General features: G+C 30.9%; 1 protein-coding gene across 50 annotated transcripts in view; it reads left to right on the top strand.

Moving 5' to 3' along the window:
• The window catches only part of LOC116337640 (calcium-activated potassium channel slowpoke), a 62,959-nt gene extending 56,804 nt beyond the window's left edge, over window positions 1-6,155 (top strand). For 36 of the 50 annotated variants that reach the window (XM_031762339.1, XM_031762355.1, XM_031762372.1 and 33 more), the window contains 10 exons: window positions 1,230-1,262; window positions 1,555-1,765; window positions 2,458-2,523; window positions 3,081-3,255; window positions 3,327-3,720; window positions 3,796-3,906; window positions 3,983-4,119; window positions 4,208-4,350; window positions 4,435-4,654; window positions 4,741-6,155. In XM_031762339.1, the coding sequence (XP_031618199.1) occupies window positions 1,230-1,262; window positions 1,555-1,765; window positions 2,458-2,523; window positions 3,081-3,255; window positions 3,327-3,720; window positions 3,796-3,906; window positions 3,983-4,119; window positions 4,208-4,350; window positions 4,435-4,654; window positions 4,741-4,869 (1,619 nt within the window). In that variant the 3' untranslated portion in view covers window positions 4,870-6,155. The remainder of the gene's footprint in view (window positions 1-1,229; window positions 1,263-1,554; window positions 1,766-2,457; window positions 2,524-3,080; window positions 3,256-3,326; window positions 3,721-3,795; window positions 3,907-3,982; window positions 4,120-4,207; window positions 4,351-4,434; window positions 4,655-4,740) is intronic. The other 14 variants (XM_031762383.1, XM_031762384.1, XM_031762378.1 and 11 more) reach the window with 3 other exon arrangements.
• The last annotated feature ends 14,695 nt before the right edge of the window (window positions 6,156-20,850 follow it).

Genomic DNA, 20,850 nt, shown 5'->3' with positions numbered 1-20,850 from the left:
TTGTAGTCGCTTATTCAATCATCCAAATTTGTTTTGTGAATTAGTCCTCAATATGTCTTCGTCAAAAAGAAACTAAATATTCAAAGTGTCTGTCACAAATGGAACATTCGTTTTCAAACGTCGTTTTCCTATAAAATAAAATCGATCGACGAAATATTTCGTGGAATATATGTATCCCGCATGTATACTTTTCTCACACCAAATATCCACATTTAAAATTCTATATCTATACCTTTCATTTACAACAAACGAAATCTTTTGATTGAGTAAAAAAAAAATATATGTGCATTGTTCAGTTCATAATTTTAAGTTGATTTTTTTCTAATTAAAAAGAATTAAGTTCAAATAATAGCAACTGAAATTAATTCAAAACAGAGCGAATATATATCCGTATACTTTAATAAGTATGAAAATAAACAAAACAATCTCATATACACTGCAGTTATTTTTGTTGGAATTTTTTTCGTTTTTTTTTAAAATATAAATATCAATGCGTGCACCTTCCCCCAATATTATGAATATAATCGTATTTTGTGCGTAATATCAAATTATCTATAATCCAAAGTAATCTATTTCGTGATGTGTTACTTTGACGAGTCTGTGTTTGTAAAAAGAATCCTCTGATCGTAATTGTGCTACGTAATACCCAACCCTGAAGAAGAAAAAAACGTCAAGACGTTATGTTCATTGTTCTGTATCAAAATTATAATTATTCCGTATTGATGTTGAAATTGCTATTTATTTGAATCATATATGCATCGGGCGTATTTCACCCCTAATAACTATCATCACATTTTTCGATTTCAGTTTTGCTTCTTTTTTTTCCATTCATTTTCTAAATCAATTCACACATTCATTTCGAAATATTTACCCATGTAGTCGTTACAGAATCATATCATTAGAATACTGCATGCCCTTCTATCCAATGGAATTTATTTGCTATTTTTTGGTTAAATTTTGTTTTGTTCATCTCCGGTTTTCATTTGTACAAAGAAACAAAACCTAAATGTATTTTCACTAAAAAATCAATATGAAACAGTGCATAAAAAGAAGGCAATTCAAACGCTTTGATCGATCACAAATACATGATATTTCGAATAGTGTTTGAATTGTCTTAACTAAGAACAACAAATCATATCGATGTGCACCAAATAGAATAAAATATAATTAAAAAAATTCAAGTTTTCCGTTTCAAAGAAAATGTTTCTAACCAACTAAACCAATTGCAGCTGACATTACTAGAGATCGGGAAGATATTAACTGTAAGTGATAAGTTTTGATTATTTTGCTTAAAACCGCGAGTATGAAATCGTAGCTTATGAAGCGGGTGCTTAATAGTTGTACCGTTAGTGTGATTACTGTTGTATAGGTGTGAGCCTCTATCTCAATATTATATTATACTAATATGAATGTTGAAAACTTGATTAAGCGCTGCTGAGATGGTGCACGTTGCTTCACAAGTTCGATCGTATGCTCTGCTTTAGACTAATTCAAATGCCAATTTTTGTTATGATTTTCTCAATAAAACGAAATGTTTTGTTTATAATTTTCCAGTAATTAATCGAAACCGACGATCAAATGGTGGTATTACGGGTTCATCGCAACAACTTAACGCGCAACAACAGCCACAACAGATTGGAGCACAGCAGCAACAGCAACAATCGGCCAATATGCAAGTGAATTCCATAAAACAAGTTAACAAAGTCAAACCAAATGTAAATAGACAACCTCCAGATAATGCAGTCTCACCATCAACGTATAACAGGTATGTACCGTCTGCTCTTTATCTCTTTTTCTTTCTCATAATTCAATGAAATGCGCTGAAATAAGTCTCAAATGTTGAGTTCTTTTTTTGAGTTCTGCCATCAATTTTGTTTTGTGCTGATTTCAACTGACAACAAATCGTCATTGTCAACCAAATCATACATGGGCACGTTTCAGAATTTAAAGGGGGAGAGGGGTGTTGAAAGTTGAAGAGCAAAAAAATGCTTCAATTTCAAAATGTTCAAAAGATCTCCCGGTAGCTCGGACAATCCGAAGGGATTAATCTAGGCTCCAGTTTGTCCATGTATGATTAAAATCATCTTATCATGTTCCGATTAAGTCATTCCATCATTATCATTGTGATTGTATTCAGTTCTGATGATGATCCATCACCATCAAATATCATTGTGAATTACAAAATTTTAAAACTCCTAATTTGCGCTTATCATAAAAGAAGTGAATTGAAATATTTCAATTGAACATGTCATCTATCAGCTCATTTTCATCAGTTTGTTTTATTTTCAATTCTGCAAATGTGTTGCGATTTTTTGTGTTTGGTTTGAGAATTATAAATAATTTTAGCTTTACAAAAACCAGGGTGTAGGAGAAAAAAAATGAAACAGAACGAGAAAAAAAAACCAATAATTAATTAACAAAAACCAATGTGTCCATTGATAACATGACATTTTTCAGACCTACGGAACCTGAAGCAAATCCATATGCGGGATATCAACTTGCTTATGAAGTGAAAAAACTCATGTATGCTTTAATTTACTCTCTAACATTACAATCTAAACAATTGAATTGACTTTTGTTCGAGTCGTTTCTAATGTAGTGTTTATTTCTCGGTTTTTGTTTTTCAACTTGTATATGCTGAAAATATGTTGTTTTATTTAAGCTGTAGCGTATATTCAATGCATGAAAATTGCTTTTAATTTTATAAATTGTTCATTTATTCTCATACACATACGAAAACGAATGCTTTATTTAAGCTGCACATCAAACTTTTAAAAACCAAACTCTTTTGGTCGGTATTGCTTGTTGTCTTTTTTGGTTAAAAAATCAAATTCAAATCCTTTTTATTATTTACATAAAAGTTTATTTGAAAATGTTGATATAAATGAAAATACGTACGTAGTTTGGCAAATCTATCCAAAAATCCACATAAACACATAGAATATGTAGTGAATGTGAATACTTTTATCACCGTCATCATGCACTCAGTCGAAAATTCGTAGCAAAATGCTATGTATGTGAGTATGGTTTTGTTTTGCTTCACTAATGGATGAAACTGTTATTTTGTTTTCGTAATGAAGGCCAACGAGTCGTGGCGGTGGATCTGGAACACAGCAGGGCAATGGTGTTTCAATGCCAGCTGGCATTGCTGATGATCAATCAAAGGATTTCGATTTTGAGAAAACCGAAATGAAATACGATTCAACTGGGATGTTTCACTGGAGTCCTGCCCGAAATTTGGAAGATTGTATTTTGGTAAGTGAACAGAACCAAACCTTATTTTTAGTTCAAATTCACAACTATTTTTTGTTTGTTTGTTTGTTTAGGATCGTAATCAAGCAGCAATGACGGTACTTAATGGTCATGTTGTTGTGTGTTTATTTGCCGATCCCGATTCACCATTGATTGGACTGAGAAATTTGGTGATGCCATTGCGTGCATCAAATTTTCATTATCATGAGCTAAAACATGTAGTAATTGTTGGTTCGGTTGATTACATTCGACGCGAATGGAAAATGCTACAAAATTTACCAAAAATATCTGTACTGAATGGATCGCCATTGAGCCGAGCTGATTTACGTGCTGTTAATGTAAATTTATGTGATATGTGTTGCATATTGTCAGCAAAAGTGCCCAGCAACGATGATCCAACGTTGGCCGATAAAGAAGCAATTTTAGCATCACTTAACATCAAAGCAATGACCTTTGATGATACAATAGGTAAAAATGAATAACATTGCATGGGATAAACGACGACAATGAATTGATCAAATGTATTTGCGATTATCGTTTCAGGCGTTTTAAGTCAACGCGGTCCAGAGTTTGATAACATGAATACAGCAGGCAGTCCAATAGTTTTACAGAGAAGAGGCTCTGTCTATGGAGCAAATGTTCCGATGATTACAGGCAAATATGAAGGAATTGCCATTGTACAAAATGTTCATGTTTTAAACAAAATCCCTTTTTCATTCTCATCCATTAGAATTAGTTAACGATAGTAATGTACAGTTCTTAGATCAAGACGATGACGATGATCCGGATACAGAACTATATTTAACTCAGCCATTCGCTTGTGGTACAGCATTTGCCGTTAGCGTATTAGATTCATTAATGTCTACGGTAATGTATGATTTGAAAATAAATTTGCTTTCATTTAATTTACACAATATTCTGTATCGATCCTTGCATGTGGAACAAACCCAAACAGACTTACTTTAATCAAAACGCCTTAACATTAATTCGATCATTAATTACGGGTGGTGCAACACCTGAACTGGAATTAATATTGGCTGAAGGTGCTGGTCTTAGAGGTGGTTATAGTACTGTAGATAGTTTAAGCAATCGAGACAGGTAAACGGCGACCATAAATCATCGACCATTGCATTGTATACGAATAAATGATTAAATTATTTTTGGTATTAAATTCCATTGTAGATGTCGAGTCGGGCAAATATCGCTGTACGACGGACCGCTGGCTCAGTTTGGCGAGGCTGGAAAATACGGTGACCTTTTTGTAGCGGCTTTAAAATCTTATGGCATGCTATGTATAGGCTTGTACAGATTTAGAGACACTAGCTCGAGTTGTGATGCAAGTAGCAAACGATACGTAATCACAAATCCTCCGGATGACTTTTCGCTACTGCCAACCGATCAAGTAATATTTTGTTCGACAAATGGAGCAAGATGGTGTTTTTTCAAGCTTATGTTTACTTCTTTTATCTTTCATTCTCTTTGATACAGGTCTTCGTTCTAATGCAATTCGATCCGGGTTTGGAATATAAACCGCCGTCAGTGCGTCGTGCAACAAATGTGAATACACAGAGCGCCGGTGTAGGTGGTGGTGGTTCGAATAAAGATGATAACTCCTGACTGTTGCTGTGTAGCGCCTTAACTGATGGCCCTTATTCGTACATATGAACGACGGAGAAATTCTCTATATGCAATGTAATACAATTTATCCAAACAGTGTATCAGAAAATTATTGGAAACATTTATTTTGTTTTGAGAAAATTGCGATTGCGAAACGCGGACGTACCATACAACGATTCCGCCGTCGCTGATTTTGCTGTTGGTACAGATAACACAATTTATCATTTTTAAATGACAAGCAACGAGGATAACATATCCTGTTCTCAAGATACCAACAAAAATCAATCAAAGTATAACAGTCTCAGCCAAACAATCGTAAAAATAAAAGTCAAATAAATTTTTTCAAATAAATTTCTTCGAATTGCATTACATTGCATATTGGTACATGCAACATGGTATTATTTCAATTGAAAAGAACCTGTACATTTTATTACTTTTCATTTTGATTGTCTTATATCTTGAACTTATATTGTTTTATTTTTTTTCGCATTTCACTTCATTTGATCGCATACTATCCGAATTAAATTTGTGACATTTTGATTTCACGGTTTTATAACGAATTAATACCTATTGCTTGGAGATGATAAATATAAAACCGTCTTTCATATGAAAACAGTTTGCTAGCCACACCATTCCGAATCACTTGTTTGCCTCTTTTCCCATTATCAATTGCCTTAGTTTCGATTTTAATCAATTTTATTTTTTCGTGAATGGAACTTAACTCTAGAAAGTTTGTAAAAAAATATGACATTTTATTTATTGATTATTGATTTAAGAGAATGATAAATTGTTTTTATGTTTTGATGATTGGTGTGGACGGGCACATGGGGCGCTATCAGTAAGGCTGGCTACACTCAACACAATGAACTAAAATCTAATATTGAAACAAAAAAAGAAGAAGAAGAAGTAAAGAATTCAAATTTTGACGATACCACACACATAATACGATCAAGAATAATGGTTAACACAAAACCGACATTTAGCTCTAGTTTATATGAATGAATACAGTGTTAAAATAATTAAATGGTTGACCCACATAAAAAAAAATAAGAAGAAAGCTCCCAGTCAACACACAAGCAAATGCGAATAAGAATAATAATAATAATAATAATTTAAAAAAATGTTTGTACATGTGAAATTTATTAATAATGAAAGATGAGATAAACTTAATGGCAAACCAAACAAAAAAATTCTAGTTAATTGTGAATTAATTCTAACAAGATAGAAGAAGAAAAAAAAAACCAATAAACTCAATATCGATCTCTAGTTATGAGCGAATCATGAAACCATTGCTACATATTTAGCGTACCACTTCTTAAACATTTAGGCTTACAAGTAAACAAAGTAAAAAAAATAAAACAAAACAAAAAACACCAGAGATAAATCACAAAAGTCGAAAATATTTATACAAAATCCATTTGACTTAACGGATCTAGTGCCGTAGACTGAACTCCATGCACTTTGATCACACACGCACATAAAACCCATTCACAAAACATGTTTCAAATAAAGTGAAAATCGCCCGTAAATAAAGGACAAACGAATTACGCCGTAGAGAAATGACGAAAAATCTAATTCCCAATTTAATCAAAGACATGAGATCGTACTTCTTTAGGGTAAATTACACATCCAAATCAAATTTTATAGAAATTTCCAATTTTAATACATGTTCCACGTCTGTATCTTGTCTTAATCAAATCCAAAACCAAGGAAAAAAAAGAATTCTAATCAATTTAAAATAAATGTTGTTCTTAATGGGCTTATCTGTCGAAGTGTTTCGGTGCTTAAAGAGTACCGATTTGTAAACTCTTTTCTTCCCAGCACGATCATCATTGGATGTTCATATTATTATTATTTTCAGTCACCACACATTTATACGGATTACACAAACCATCGGACAACGTTGATATGTTTTATTTGTATATTAATTACATATAAAGGCGATGATATTCCGTCAATAATTAACTCGATTATAATTTTTATGTCGATGTAAAACATCTGAAATTATTCGACAATTTTTTTTTCAACGGCAAATAACACTCGCAAAATTAAATTATCAACTAATTATTAGAACAAACTATTAAAAATGTGATCATTAGGCGTTTTCGTTGTTTTTCTCTCACATTTTTATTCAGACAAATTCTATTCGATGTGTGTGTGTCGCACGCGCGGCAATGTAGATTTCATGAAGCAAATAAAATAAAATTGTAAAATCCATAAAATATAGCCGATTAAAGATGCAAATTTCAAAACGATGATCGCCTAAATAAATTAAGCAAATACGATGATACCTTTCGATATTATCATTGTTCGGTATCGATCAAATGAAATGAAAATACAAATGTTCTAAATAATTAAATACGATTGTACTAACACACATAAAACCAAAAATAATAATAATAAATAAATAAATTTCGCAATCGAACCCCGAACATAATGCTCTTGAAAAATTTCCTTTTTTTGATCAAGTTTATTTGTGATAAATCGAATATGCAATTTTCATTGTGAATCAACTATTAAAGTGCAACTACAATAGCAACATCCACAATGACAATGTACATGATATGTAAGCTAAAACAGAGCAAATGAGACATACGCAAACATATAAATAAATATAATGAAAACAAATGATTTCAAACCAAAAATTATTAGTGCATTAAAACAAAAAGAAAAACAAAAACCATTCAAAAGATATGAATTTATGTGAAACAAATAATCAAGAAAAAATGTGTAAACAAAAATTATTACAATTAAAAATCTCTTTGGTCGAAGCTTCTGGCATACGAAAAGAAAAAATTTATGTTCGTTAAGAGAAAAATTGCGAAAATATGTTTAGAAGATTCCAGGTTTCCTCTATCTTAAGTTTTTTTCTTCTATAGAAATTTTATTTTTCCTTTTATTTTATCAAATAAGATGTTATCAGATTCTAATCACAGCAGAACAATGAAAACATTTTTATTTTTCATTCTATTGGATGAAGTTCGAGAGTTAGCAAAACGATTTTAAAACAACTGTTTTAAATTTGGATAACCTTAATTTCATTTTCTGGAGGCTTTAATTTCCATTAATTTTGTATAGAAAGAGACAATTTATTTCCATTAAATTTCGAATGAAGGGAAATTCGATCAAAGAGAGGTTTTTCTGTATTATTACGTAGGCGACTATTTAAGTTTCTTCAATATGTATGTTTTAGTATTGCCCGATGCAAACCATTGTCATATTCGTGAAGTTGGACATTTTTCATGACCATTTGACTTAACAGGACGAATTTTAGTTTTGTGGTATGGCTACGACAGCAGCTTAAACATGACACTCCAAAAAGTGCACTTTTTTGAATATGCACCTAATTTCAAGTACGAAAAATATATTGTATCCAACTGATTTTGGTCTCTGGTGGACAGAGGGGTCCCGAATAATTCGTACACGGAGTATTGTGCATCAATTCGATCTTTTGGGTGGTCAAATAGTCGACTGTTTGATGGGCTTCTTTTTGCCATGTTTTGGGATTATAAGTTTCAGAGTTTTGGTCTCCATATTCCCGTGATGACTTTTGACAATCAAATGGTTGTGTACTATTCAGCATTGAAGGACCTTTCATCCTCTTAAGGCATGGTAGCAACATGACACATAACACTGTAAAATAATGAGGTCCGATTTTCCCTATCACTTCACAAACGAACAACTTTTGTTCGATTGTGTTCATGTTTGAAGACTCAGAGAGTCAACCAAGTTTTTGTTTCAGGTCCAAACTACTGGAATCATGTCTTGGCTTCTATTGCGATCGTATAGACGTGTTTTTATTATCCTATGTCAAATTGGTTATGATTTTTTGGATGTGATTAAAATCAATCGATTTTTGAGCAACTGTGGGTTGACACGTAAAGATTTATTTTTTTCATGTTGTAATTCATGGAAGAACCAAATGATTGGAGTCTCTGTGATCCTTGGGCATACCACAATTTAACTGTAAACGAAACTTCGATCCTAACTCAATCGGCACCAGAGTTTTTCTCGATGACATCAATTTTCGAAGGACCATCGCGCAATTGATCACTGTAGCGAGCACCATGACGATGGGATTCAGTGAACCAGTTGTATACAGTGGCAAGGCATGGTACTTCCTTCCCATACCCCGACTTGAGTCGGAAGTAATACTGTTGAGCAGGCAGCTCTTTTTGAAAACTTATGAGAAATAATCTTTTTTGTAAATTTCATTTTTTTGCGAAGTTGACCTTTTCCAACTGACACCGTGGCCATACCACAAAACTAAAATTCGTCCTGTTAAGTCAAATGGTCATGAAAAATGTCCAACTTTACGAATATGACAATGGTTTGCATCGGGCAATACTAAAACATACATATTGAAGAAACTTAAATAGTCGCCCTCGTATTATGATTATTTGATCCAAAATATTCTCTAAAAATTTATGTTGAAAACTGAGAATGACAAAAATAAATCAGTGTAAATAAATAACCGATTTAAAATCGAATAAAAATAATTTTTATCGAAATCCATAGAGATATAAAAAATGAGTGAAAACGAAAAATTACCCTAACGAACAAAACCAAACTAAAAACAACAACAAAATGAAATAATGCGAAAATGTCAGATTTATTATTCGAGCTTCTTCTGCTAACAATAAAACATATTTAAATGAAGACACACAAACAAAACCAAATTCAACATTTAATTAAGAAATTAATATTATAAAGAAAACAAATTTATGGATATATATCGTTGAAAATTCTCGTTTTATGTATCTCGTTATATTAATTTAGTCATTTAACAAGAAAAAAAAAAGAAATAAAACACGAAACGAATACTCGGCACGAGATCAGATGATGTGATTAAATGGAGTGAATAATTTTCCGTTTAACTTTCCCCCATACACCCGTGTTTAAATGTGTTGTCTTTTATTATGAATTGATCTTTGAGGCGATCGAATACAGATTTCTTTATAAAAAAGAAAATAGACGGTTCATAAGGAAAAAAAAAAGAATCGTTTCTCTGCTTTTGTAGGGTCGTCTCTGTAATATTTTCGGAAATTCGGAGTTTGGGCCACAAAGCTAAAATGAATTAAAATCGCAAACAAGCTACAAAATACGCAATTAGGAACAATTCGTAATTATATATTTAAATGAAATCTTTCTTTTTTTTCTTTTTAGTATTTATATATTTAAGTGTGAATATACAAAGCTAACAACAAAATTAGCGCCAAACGAAATTCATTTATCGGTTTATCGATTTCAATCGCATAATATTACTTTTGGAATTTCTTTTTCACTCGAAATTTTGTGAAATGTACTTGATTCTGCTGCTATAAGCTTTTTTTGAATTCTCTTCATCCCTACTCACTTACACCACAAAAGGTAAACAACAACAAAACGCACAGACAAACAAGTATTATGATGTACTCACGTTAAAAGCATACGGTCAACGCTTTTACTCCGCATTTATTATTTATTGAATCATTAAAATCATCATCGAAATTGAAATTTCAAGGTTGTGTCTCATCATATGCAATATAAACAAACAAAAAACATGCAAATTGTACATTTCTATGCATTTTCCATATTTGAATAATTAAAACAAAAAATACTCACATACACACACACCACACAATCCAATTTTGGTCGACTATATTTACAAAAGAAAAAAATAAACTTTTTTGAGAAATATTTTGTCATACCTTTCAGTTGATCAGCATAGATTCGAATGCAATCGAAATCGAAAAATCACAATGCTTTAAAAAAATAGCATCATTGAAACAATTAAAATGTATGGACTTTTTCAGATTTATGGATAACATTTGTTTAGAAAAATAAAATGATACAATCCTTGGAAATGATATAGCTTACGATCATGTAAACAGCATCGAATGTCATTGGATATTGAATTTTATTCTTTTTTTTCTCGTCTAGACGCATCTAGTTCATATCATAATTGATCTGAAGTCTAAACTACCACAATAATACGCTTCTATCACCTATTGTAATCACTTTTTATGACAGTTTTTCGTTTGAGAATTTACATTCACATTTTTGACATCAATACAATTTCATTATCATGATTATATAAATGTAGTTAATTAAAAGATAATCAGGTGCGAAATTATGAAAATACAAACATCAAAAATAAAATATTTCAAACGAATTCAGCAAAATAGGGTTGAAAAGGTGCAACACAAAAGACCCAAAAGAGAATGCGATGACAACATTCTAACTCGAACCACACAAAAATCACACTTCATACCATAAAATGAGGCAAAATAAATGATATATTGTGTATATTTTCTTTTGGAAATATTTTTATTTGATAAAGGTGTATATTTCATGAAATTGTGTTTTTCGATGATCCAAAGCCAGTTTTTCTCCTTTTTTTATAAAATTCAACTCGAAAAAAGTGAAAGTGAGACACCCCTTTAGTGGTAAACCAAATTTAAAAAACACAACAATAATAGTACACGAAAAACTATACCGATAGCAATACATTTCACCTGCGATCGTCGAAGCCAGATGAATCTGATAAACATTTTGTCAATTGCCATCCCCCTCTCTCTCTTTCTCTATAAAATAAAATAATTATTTACGATTTCCATAGATAGGAAATAGAACTTTATATTTCGTTTGTGTGATTCGTTTATAAGCAACCTCCTCTATTTCCACTTTATCTTTACGTTTTATTCACACATCATCTGAAATGTATTAATTTGATAAAGCAGGATCTGAACACCAAAAAAATAAAAATAAAGTATGAATGGATTCCTTTCATTTTGTTTTTGTAACGGTAAAATTATATTTAAAAGTTTTGATGGCTCTTTGATTAATTATTTTGGAATTTTGTGTCTGTTTTGATCGCCATTTTTCTTCTCTTGCGATTAAATTTACAACTCACACTTTCACCGTAAGATTTACACCATCAATCAAATTAAACTTTATGCAAATACGATTCAAAGTGTGTCACGAAAATGTTCGGAAACTGTAGTTACTCGCTTCATTCATGGATATCATATTCATAGCACAAAATGAAAATAACAAAGCAAAGAAAACGAGTGATATCTGCAAAATAAATGCAAACACCACCACTTTTCTCGATTTGCTAAACCAATACAAACTCCCAACAAGTATAACATTAACGATATTATGTTTTATTTTTAGAATCAATGAAGAAAGAAACACACTCACACACACAAACTTTTAACAATATTTATACCTTATTGAATTCAAACTAGAATAAATTAGAGTGGAGAAACAAAAACATTTTATGGAAATCCATTTGCACTTTAATTTGCTCATTCTTCATCAGCATTAAAACAAACACAACTAAAATTAAATTAAATTAAAAAAAAATATTATAATGTTAATGTTGACATTCATTGTTAAAGAAAATGTAATTAAAAAAATAATAAAAAAACACACAAATTGCGAGCTAAATAAAAATCACTTTTTCATTCAATTCTTATTTTTCAGGATTGCTCTTGTTCTTTCGAATTAAAGAATGTGTATTCAAAATGCCGGTTAGGTCCGATTTTTTTTTAAATCATATCATTCAACTCTACCTGAAGTCTCCTTAAGTGTATCACAACTCAAAAAAAGTGCTCCTCGAAGTTAAAAAAAATATTCATGGGTCAATATCCCCGTATATCGAACTTGCCGCTAGTCTTCGCTAACGCGGAAACTACTCTGAAAATCTGACAGTGGGTTTTTCACTATAATTTATCATAATTTGTAGCTGTCCGACTCTCACTTACGTTATATACTGACAATGTATTTGAACGCGACTCGATTTAAGAAGCGCCATCTCTATCTCACCAGATTCTAATATATTTTTTCTTGACACACTGAGTTATTCTTTACAGTATACTATTTAGATCTTGCCTATAGAAATAATTGAAAAATGTTATCACTTCTACTACCTGCGAGTCCATGGATCAGTCAAAATCGCTCGGTCTTCTTTTTCAATTCAAGTGCTTTTTTCTGAATATTGATGACACATAAAACTTTATTGGGAAGAAAAATGACGAAGAAGATTAACAAAAAAAAAACGCCGTGCAAATTTATTGGTTTGAAGATTCATTGGAACAAGTTTCTTTATTTCATTATAGTTTTCTGTTTTCATGTTTGTTTGTTTTTTTTTTTTGGTTTGCATAATATAATTAGTATTTAGCAATATAATTAGATATCGTAATTTAAATAATGGTAAAAAGTATAAAGGGGAGAATATTAAAAATCTAAGTTAATCTTTTCATTTCGATCTGATTTTTTCCACTGGCATTACATAGTTTTATTTTATTGTTCAATAAATATTTGTTTATTTCGTGAATTATTTCATTCAATTTAGTTGTTTATTTTGTGCACTCTGAATAAAATTGCACCACTATATCGATTAGCGAAAGAAGTGTGAAAATTGCTATCCAGATTCTCTTTTTTCTTCATTTTATTCAAAATCTTTGTCAATATGATCAGACTTCTCCATAATAATTGATTGATATACAAAAAAATTTATTAAGTAGATATTGCGAATTCGTTTTTTGTAAAACCACTTTCAATATGTGCAATCCGTACGTTTCGTAAATGTCTAAAGTAAAGCTTTTTTCAGAATCCGAGTGGGAACATTGAAAGAGAAAAAGTGCGAGAAAAAACGATAATTACAATTGAAAGTAATGTAAAATTGCACTGTAATTGATTACATTTTTTTTGTCGGTAACAGTTTTCAGTTTGCGATGATCGTAATATCAATCTATGTGACTATTCATTCAATTCACTAAATCGAGTTCTTAATTTTTGAATTTTTCTTCAAGTTTTTTCAAAACAAAAATTATTTTATCAGAGAGAACTTCAATTTAATTCACATTTCACTAAAATTGTCAATATTTTATTGTTTTCTACATTTTAAAGAAATTATTACCGAATATTTTAATTTAATAAGTGTCTTTCTAAATGAATCGTTCTTTTCAAAAATAATCTTTCAATCATCCGAATCACGGCCATTTTTCGCCTACATTAAGCTTCATTCGTGCCCGAAAAGGGACAATGCATTGAAACTACAGGGCCAATCACATACTTTTTTCTAATAATGAAATTTTAGTCGAAAATTGATTTGTTAAATATTTAAAAACCAAATCAAATTTGATATCAATAAAAAATGTTTAATTCTTAACAAAAATACGCCGAATTTAAGCATCACTAAATGTTTATTTGCTTTTTGCACTTCATTTGCAATTTAAAATCATTAAAAAAATCAAAATTTCTTTATTTTTCGCCAATCGTACGATCATTTTATTTTATTTTTTCAACTGGCAAAGAAAAGAGAGGACATGGTATTGGGTATGTTAAACTGAATTTTTTCAGTGTTAAAATCGAAAGCATCTCGAAAATTGGAATTATATTGATTACGATAGATTAAAGATAAAAGTGTTTTGGTTCAATAACAAACTTCCTTAAGCTTGAGAATTACGGTGAAATTGAATTCGGATGTGAATTCTAACGATTTGCAGGGAAAATGTTTTCTTTCTTTCACTGCCGAAAAATGTTTTATTCATTTAATATATTTTTTTATGGTTTTTTGCTTGTTTTTCTTTCTCTTCCTTTTTAACTTGTTCTTAAAGATAAAATTCATAAATTTGCAAAACAAAAATGTTCAAATCCCTTCATATTTATTCATTCTTATCCATTTATTCTATCATCATGGATCAATCACATTTTGGTTGAATGAAATAATATAATTTTCAAGTTAGAAAAAGAGAATTTGAAGAGAGAGAGAGAGAGAGAGAGAGAGAAATTAAAATAAAAAATGATGCAAAAGCTTAAATGTATGTATATGCGAAGCAAATGAGTATGCTTCTTCATTGCAGTAACTGCACTAAGTCAGACTTTATTTCAATTACAAAATAAGACAGACTGGGCAAAAAAAGAGAAGAAGGCTTTCCAAATTTACCTAGAATTAACGTAGAAATTTAATTGAATTCGCTTTGAAATGCAGTAATGCTGCATTCTTTTTTCTTCTTCGCCAAATACAAATGGACGTCTGTTGCTTCTTCGTAATTAGTTTTTCTGTTCGTTTTTTTTTCTTCAAACCATTTCCCATGGATTTTTATTTTCATTTTCCACACATTCAAACAATTGAGACATTTCTTTTAAATAACCGTTTGCTAAATCGATCCCAATTGTGAAATGATTGAAAAATCTTTTGAGAGAGAAAATAAAAAATTATCAATCTACATTATTCATTTATATTATTTAAAATTTATTTAGTCGAGAAATTGAAATTGGACTTAACCAATTTGTAACCGAAAACTATATCGATTTGATCTCATCGAATTTTAGTGCTCTCATATCTCTCTCTCTGTTCCTAATAGCCATCAACTGAACAGCAAAAATGAAATGGCAAAAAACGAAAAAAAGGGGAGCGTTTTATTGAAGTGCGCAGTATGCCTGATTTGATATCTCTAGTGCCTAGCAATATATCATATCGGAGTAGAATTGTAGTTGATAAAAGTGTTGTTAAATTTTAATGAAATTGATTTTTTTTTGTGTGTGTAAATATTTTTGTTTTCTTCATAGAGATTGTGTTAAGTTAGTTTTCATCATATTTACGTTTAGTAAGTTGTTGTTTTTAATGTTATTTTTTTACCATTTTCCTATCTTTTCTTCATATTCATCTTATTTGACTTTATTCATCATCTTTTGACATCATTTTGTTTTATTCATTTTGTATGTGTGTTTCGTTTTGGTTTGTAGTCAAATATAAAATTAAAATTAATCAACAATAATAATGTACAATATACGTAACTGGATAATGAGAACCATTGCGATATTGAATGGTTCATTCTTGGCTTTAGTTAGCGATGTGTAATTATTGCTTCTTGTTATATTGACCGTTTTGCTTTTTATTCGGTGAAATGCATCGATTTTCATAAATTTATGCAACCGTTCTCAATCGAAAGTTAAATTCTCTGTCGTAAGCAAAATGTCATTTCATTATGCAGGCCATCCACTTTGTAAAATTGTTTCGGTACAATATTACACAGGTTTTTTTTGGTTTTTTTTGGTTTTGCTTTTTATCTTGTTCGCATCAATTGAGCCAATCAAGCTGAAAATAAAACCATGTCGATTTGTGTGTGTCTGTGATAATGTCAGTAACCAGTTGCTGACTAATTGAAATGTCCTTGAATTGGCCTGACTCTTCGAAATGGCCATGTTTTTATCTTATTAAAAATGAAAACAAAGTTCCAGGCAAAGATATATAATGTTTCTGGTGCGAGAAGTGTGAATTCGAAACGAATAACCTTCAATTGAACCTATTAATGGATTTACTATATTCTATCTTTTAAATTTACTTTCAAGTTTAAATGTCTATTAATAAATTGTTTATAATTTTTTTTATGTATAAATTTGTTAAAAAGTGCACTTTATATTTACATTCTCTACATATTTGACCTGTTGCCCAAAAACAAATGAAAAATGAAATTCCTTGACTGTAACGGTTTCTCGACATTCTATCATTGAATTCTGTTTCAATTTCGATTTATTTTAAAATGTTACAGTTTTTGTGGTTGTTGTGGGCCACACGCTTCGTTCAGCATCAAATTTTCTTCATATTCCATTTCGAGAAAAAAAAGTTTAATAACTTGAATTACTTTGTATAAGTATTTAAAAAAACTACTAGGTATTTTTTTTTTGTTGTTGTCATCTTATCTATATGATAGTGAGGTGAAGAAGGAGTTAAAAAATAGTGACTATTTACTAAGTTTGATTTGATTTAATTTTTTTTTTGTTTGTTTAAATTTTATTTCATCTAATAAATCTAAAATTCTGTTTCAATACATAAGAACTGACTATTCGGTGATCATCTCCAGAGAAAACAAAGAAAAGGAGATGCATGAGAATAAAATCTGAACTCTATACAACCACTAATAGTTTTGAATTTTGCTGCACGAAAAAGTCCAATTAAAAACGGTACACCTGAATAGAAACATTGTATGTATTAGTCACATTCCGCGTGAGCTTTCATCATGTAATAATCGAAACATTTCATTTATTATTTATAAATAAAACGTTACAAATGCGGTGATTGCTGTGTTATGTGGTGCGCTTTCTTTACGAAATTCACAAAATCAAACCTATAGTAAGTACCGGTTTTCGGACGTTTCTCCAAAATAGTGGAACACATGTTTTGATGATCATTTCGTCGTACTCTTCACCATGTATGTGTTATTCTATTGAAAATACCAATAAATTTCTACTTCTGTGTGTACCATATTTAGGAGAGCGCCTTTGCGTGCAACGCATTTCTTGAAAATCCAGTTTTATTCCCAAGCGGTCATATGTATTATCGCATTATTATTCTCTTGGATATACATATTTATATTTGGAACAATATATACAATATTATAACGTTTTATGCCTTTCATTTTTATCTTGATTTCATTTATGTTCGCTTTTTTTACCATACATTTTCCGTCAATAGAAATTCTGCTGTGAAAATGGTGTGTATGTGTGGGATTGTGTGAAAAGTTTGAAAGAGAAAATGTGAATGTTGAAAGAAAAGTGATTCGAAATATCCCGATTGATGGGTAGTTAAATTTGAATTCATTTGACTTGTGTTTTTCTTTTGTTTTCATGCAAAATACATATAGGATGACTTTTTTCGAGTCGACTTCTGAAAATTTATTACGTACATAGTTTATGGGTGCCAATCGATTTGAAACGAAAAACTCGGGTCTCGGTTATCAAAGAAGCCATCATTTTTTTTTATCATTTCGGGTAATAAATTCCAAAAAAAAAAAATTTACAATCAATATCGTTTCAATGATCGACTCAAAAAAACCAACCTACAATTCAAACGTATATTATAAATAGTTGATTCAGCATTTTGATTCAATGTGTGGATTCGTCTAAATTTACATGAAAACAATTTGGTATATAATGTATTACATATTTGTGAGCAGTGTTGCTTGCGTTGATTTCATTCTTGACTAGTTCTCGCGACCGGTAGATAATCTAGAAATATAGTAGAGTATAAGTCGAAACCAATTTCAAATCACGTCAACATTTGGACGCAATTGAATATGTATAGTATATTGTTGTGCTAGTTTTAAAATCGATTGTTTTTTTTTTCTTCACGTGGATATTCAGAAAAAATGAGGAACAGTTTGAACAATAGCTTCTGAGCAGGGGTCCGAGGGGTTGGATTGACCCCCTGGAGAACAGATTTGGGAATTAACCCCTTTCATTTTTTTGAGAAAAATACTCTTTCGATTTGCTAAGGATTTTCGCGAAAAATGTGAAGATCTTTTTTTTGCTCTTCACTTTCTGAAACGGGAGAAAATATTCAATTTTGCTAGGGTTTTTGGGCGAAGAGAAAAATCTTTAAATTTGCTAGGGTTTTTTGAGGCAAATGCTCTGAGACAAAATAGGAATGGACTATTCAAAAATGCATTTTTGAATTTGTGCGAGACCAAATCGAAAAAGTTACCCCTTTACATTTTTGGAAAATTTTGAAATTAACCCCCCCCCTCGGATCGCCAACTCCAAAAGCTATGGTTTAAACCAAAATTCAAGCAGCTCATTGATATTATTGTGCTGCATTTATTTGCATATAAATGAATTTAAAAAAAAAGTGCGGTCAGTTCATTTTTATGCGTACGCTGTTACATTCTGAATTCATACAGCTCACGCTAATAGGAATAGTAGATATATATGTAAATAGTACGATATTAGATTATGTTATAGAAGATGAGTGTAGATGTTTTGTGGTAGGTTCGTTAGTAGAAAAATCAAAGAGCTAAGGAAAATAAAGTAAAGCCAAAGTTTGTATAACTGAAGTGCATATATCTAACAGCCTGGATATATCTGTATGCGACAACACCTCAAAACCTGTGAAGCAATTCATACACATACATTGTTCTATTGCTTCAAACGTTTCGGTTTGATATTCAATGTAGTGTACGCAAGTAACAGAATGTCAGTGTTGTGTCGCCGCATACATATATATCTATGGCTAGATATTGATAGCATGGATCTTCTTGCACTGATGATCGTATGACCAAGACCTCTGAAGCACCTCTTTTGTGAACTAATCGTAGTTTTGGTAGTCACAAACTACGGTTAGTACTCGGAATTCAAAATAGAAGCGCCTCAGTGTTTTCGGTGATAAAATTTATATGGAAATTCCTATACCATCCGGGCTTCATAATTTTGGGATGGCTGCAAAATATTCGGAAGAATGCGCGACAAACACTGAAAATTCAATGCGAAAAAAGGGTAAAATACATTTTCAATCTCAACTAACATGACTGAGGCTTGAGTGCGTGTAAGTTTCATCCCTTTTCAAAAATATTCTTCGTTTCAAGCCGATTCGCTCCAAAATGCCCATAAAATCTTATTTATACATGATTGCACAATAGTTTAACTTATAATAATATTGGAAAAGCATAAAAAGCCATGATTCAAAAGTATTATTTAATGGAAATTGTCCCATTTTTAAATACCATAAACGATAATATGAATTGTTATGAAAAATAAAACTCAAATTATAAAACGTAAGAGTGGGATCTAGCTGTTGTCCCGATTCTTATCAGTTTTTATAAAACTCCATACAAAATCGAGCTTAATCATGCGGTGCATGGCTTTTTTACTGCGTTTATTGAGCATCAAGATTGAACAAAAAAAAACAATTATTTTGAGAAATGCATACAAATTAAAACACAATGTTTCGCGGATTGAATGAAAATTAAATCCGCTGAAATGTAATGTTCATTGTAATTGTACGTATTTTGGATTGCAACACGAAATTCAATCGTGATATAATTAATGGTTACAGGTTTACTTTTTAGTTAGAAAATCGATCGATAGATTGTGAATGTTATGTAAATGGAGGTTTGTTATTTTTTTTAAAATAGTAATTATAATAGAAACCTATGTTTCGGACTCTAGTTTACTGTACAAGTTTGTAATTTATATGCACATTTTTTTTGTTTAGTATTGAACAATTTGCTTATTTATATCAGAACTGTTTCTCTGTGTACACAGTGTATATTGCATTATGTGGTATGCAATTAACACTCATATTTCATTCCAAATCGATCATTTTAACAATTGCAAAAAAAAGATATGAATGAATGGACAAAAAATTAGAAAATTCTATTGTCGGTGTTGTAGAGCTGATCGTATGGGTTTCCTCTCCACTGGCTACTTTGAACTATTCTCTATTATGTTACTACGTCTACAAAATTTCCAAAAAACATCTTTTTTCTTTTGCTTATTCATTGCTTAAATTGCCTATAATTAACACAGCTTTGTGATTTATAATCCATTACATATTTGGAGATCGGTATTTCGATGTTTTGAGTTAAAAGCGACAGAAAATGATCAGAAAGTGTTCGCGTCTGTAGTGAGCTTTTTGAATCAGTTTCACTTTGATCGCATTTGCCGATTCATTGATGAGCGATATAAATGTATATAGTTGAAGAATTTTAAGAAATAGTGGAAGAAAAAGTTTATGTTTTTTCTTGGGACAGCGCATTGAAAAAGTATTATGGTTTTTTCAGTTAAAAGAGAATCAAATTATCAGTTTAAGAAAATTCAACCGAAAGAAAAAAGAATAAATATTTATCCGATTCATAACAATGAAAAAAATGGAATTTCATTTTAGAGATAGAAAACGCACACGAATCAACTGGCAGAGCGCAACAATAAATCTATATGTATGTTTGCAGAAAGTTAACTACTTGACCTTAACACATTTCCTCTCTTGGATTGTCTGCAGACTGAAAAATTCAGGGGTAGGAACGGGGGGATAATGAAAATTTCATCATCAAAATTTGTAAATCGGATATTCAAAGTCTACAAAAAAGTTGTCCAGTGTGTTAAATGACGTTTGCGTAACGGATGAATATCCTATTCTTTTTAGCTTGCTATAACATTTCCGAATGCACAAGCAGCCACAGGCTCTGTATTAATGCTCGGAATTTTTAAGGG

The sequence above is a fragment of the Contarinia nasturtii genome, unplaced genomic scaffold, assembly GCF_009176525.2.
Source record: "Contarinia nasturtii isolate CC-2019 unplaced genomic scaffold, AAFC_CNas_1.1 Cnas_scaffold_285, whole genome shotgun sequence".
Taxonomy (NCBI): Eukaryota; Metazoa; Arthropoda; class Insecta; order Diptera; family Cecidomyiidae; genus Contarinia; species Contarinia nasturtii.
This window is presented reverse-complemented; position numbering and strand designations above follow the sequence as displayed.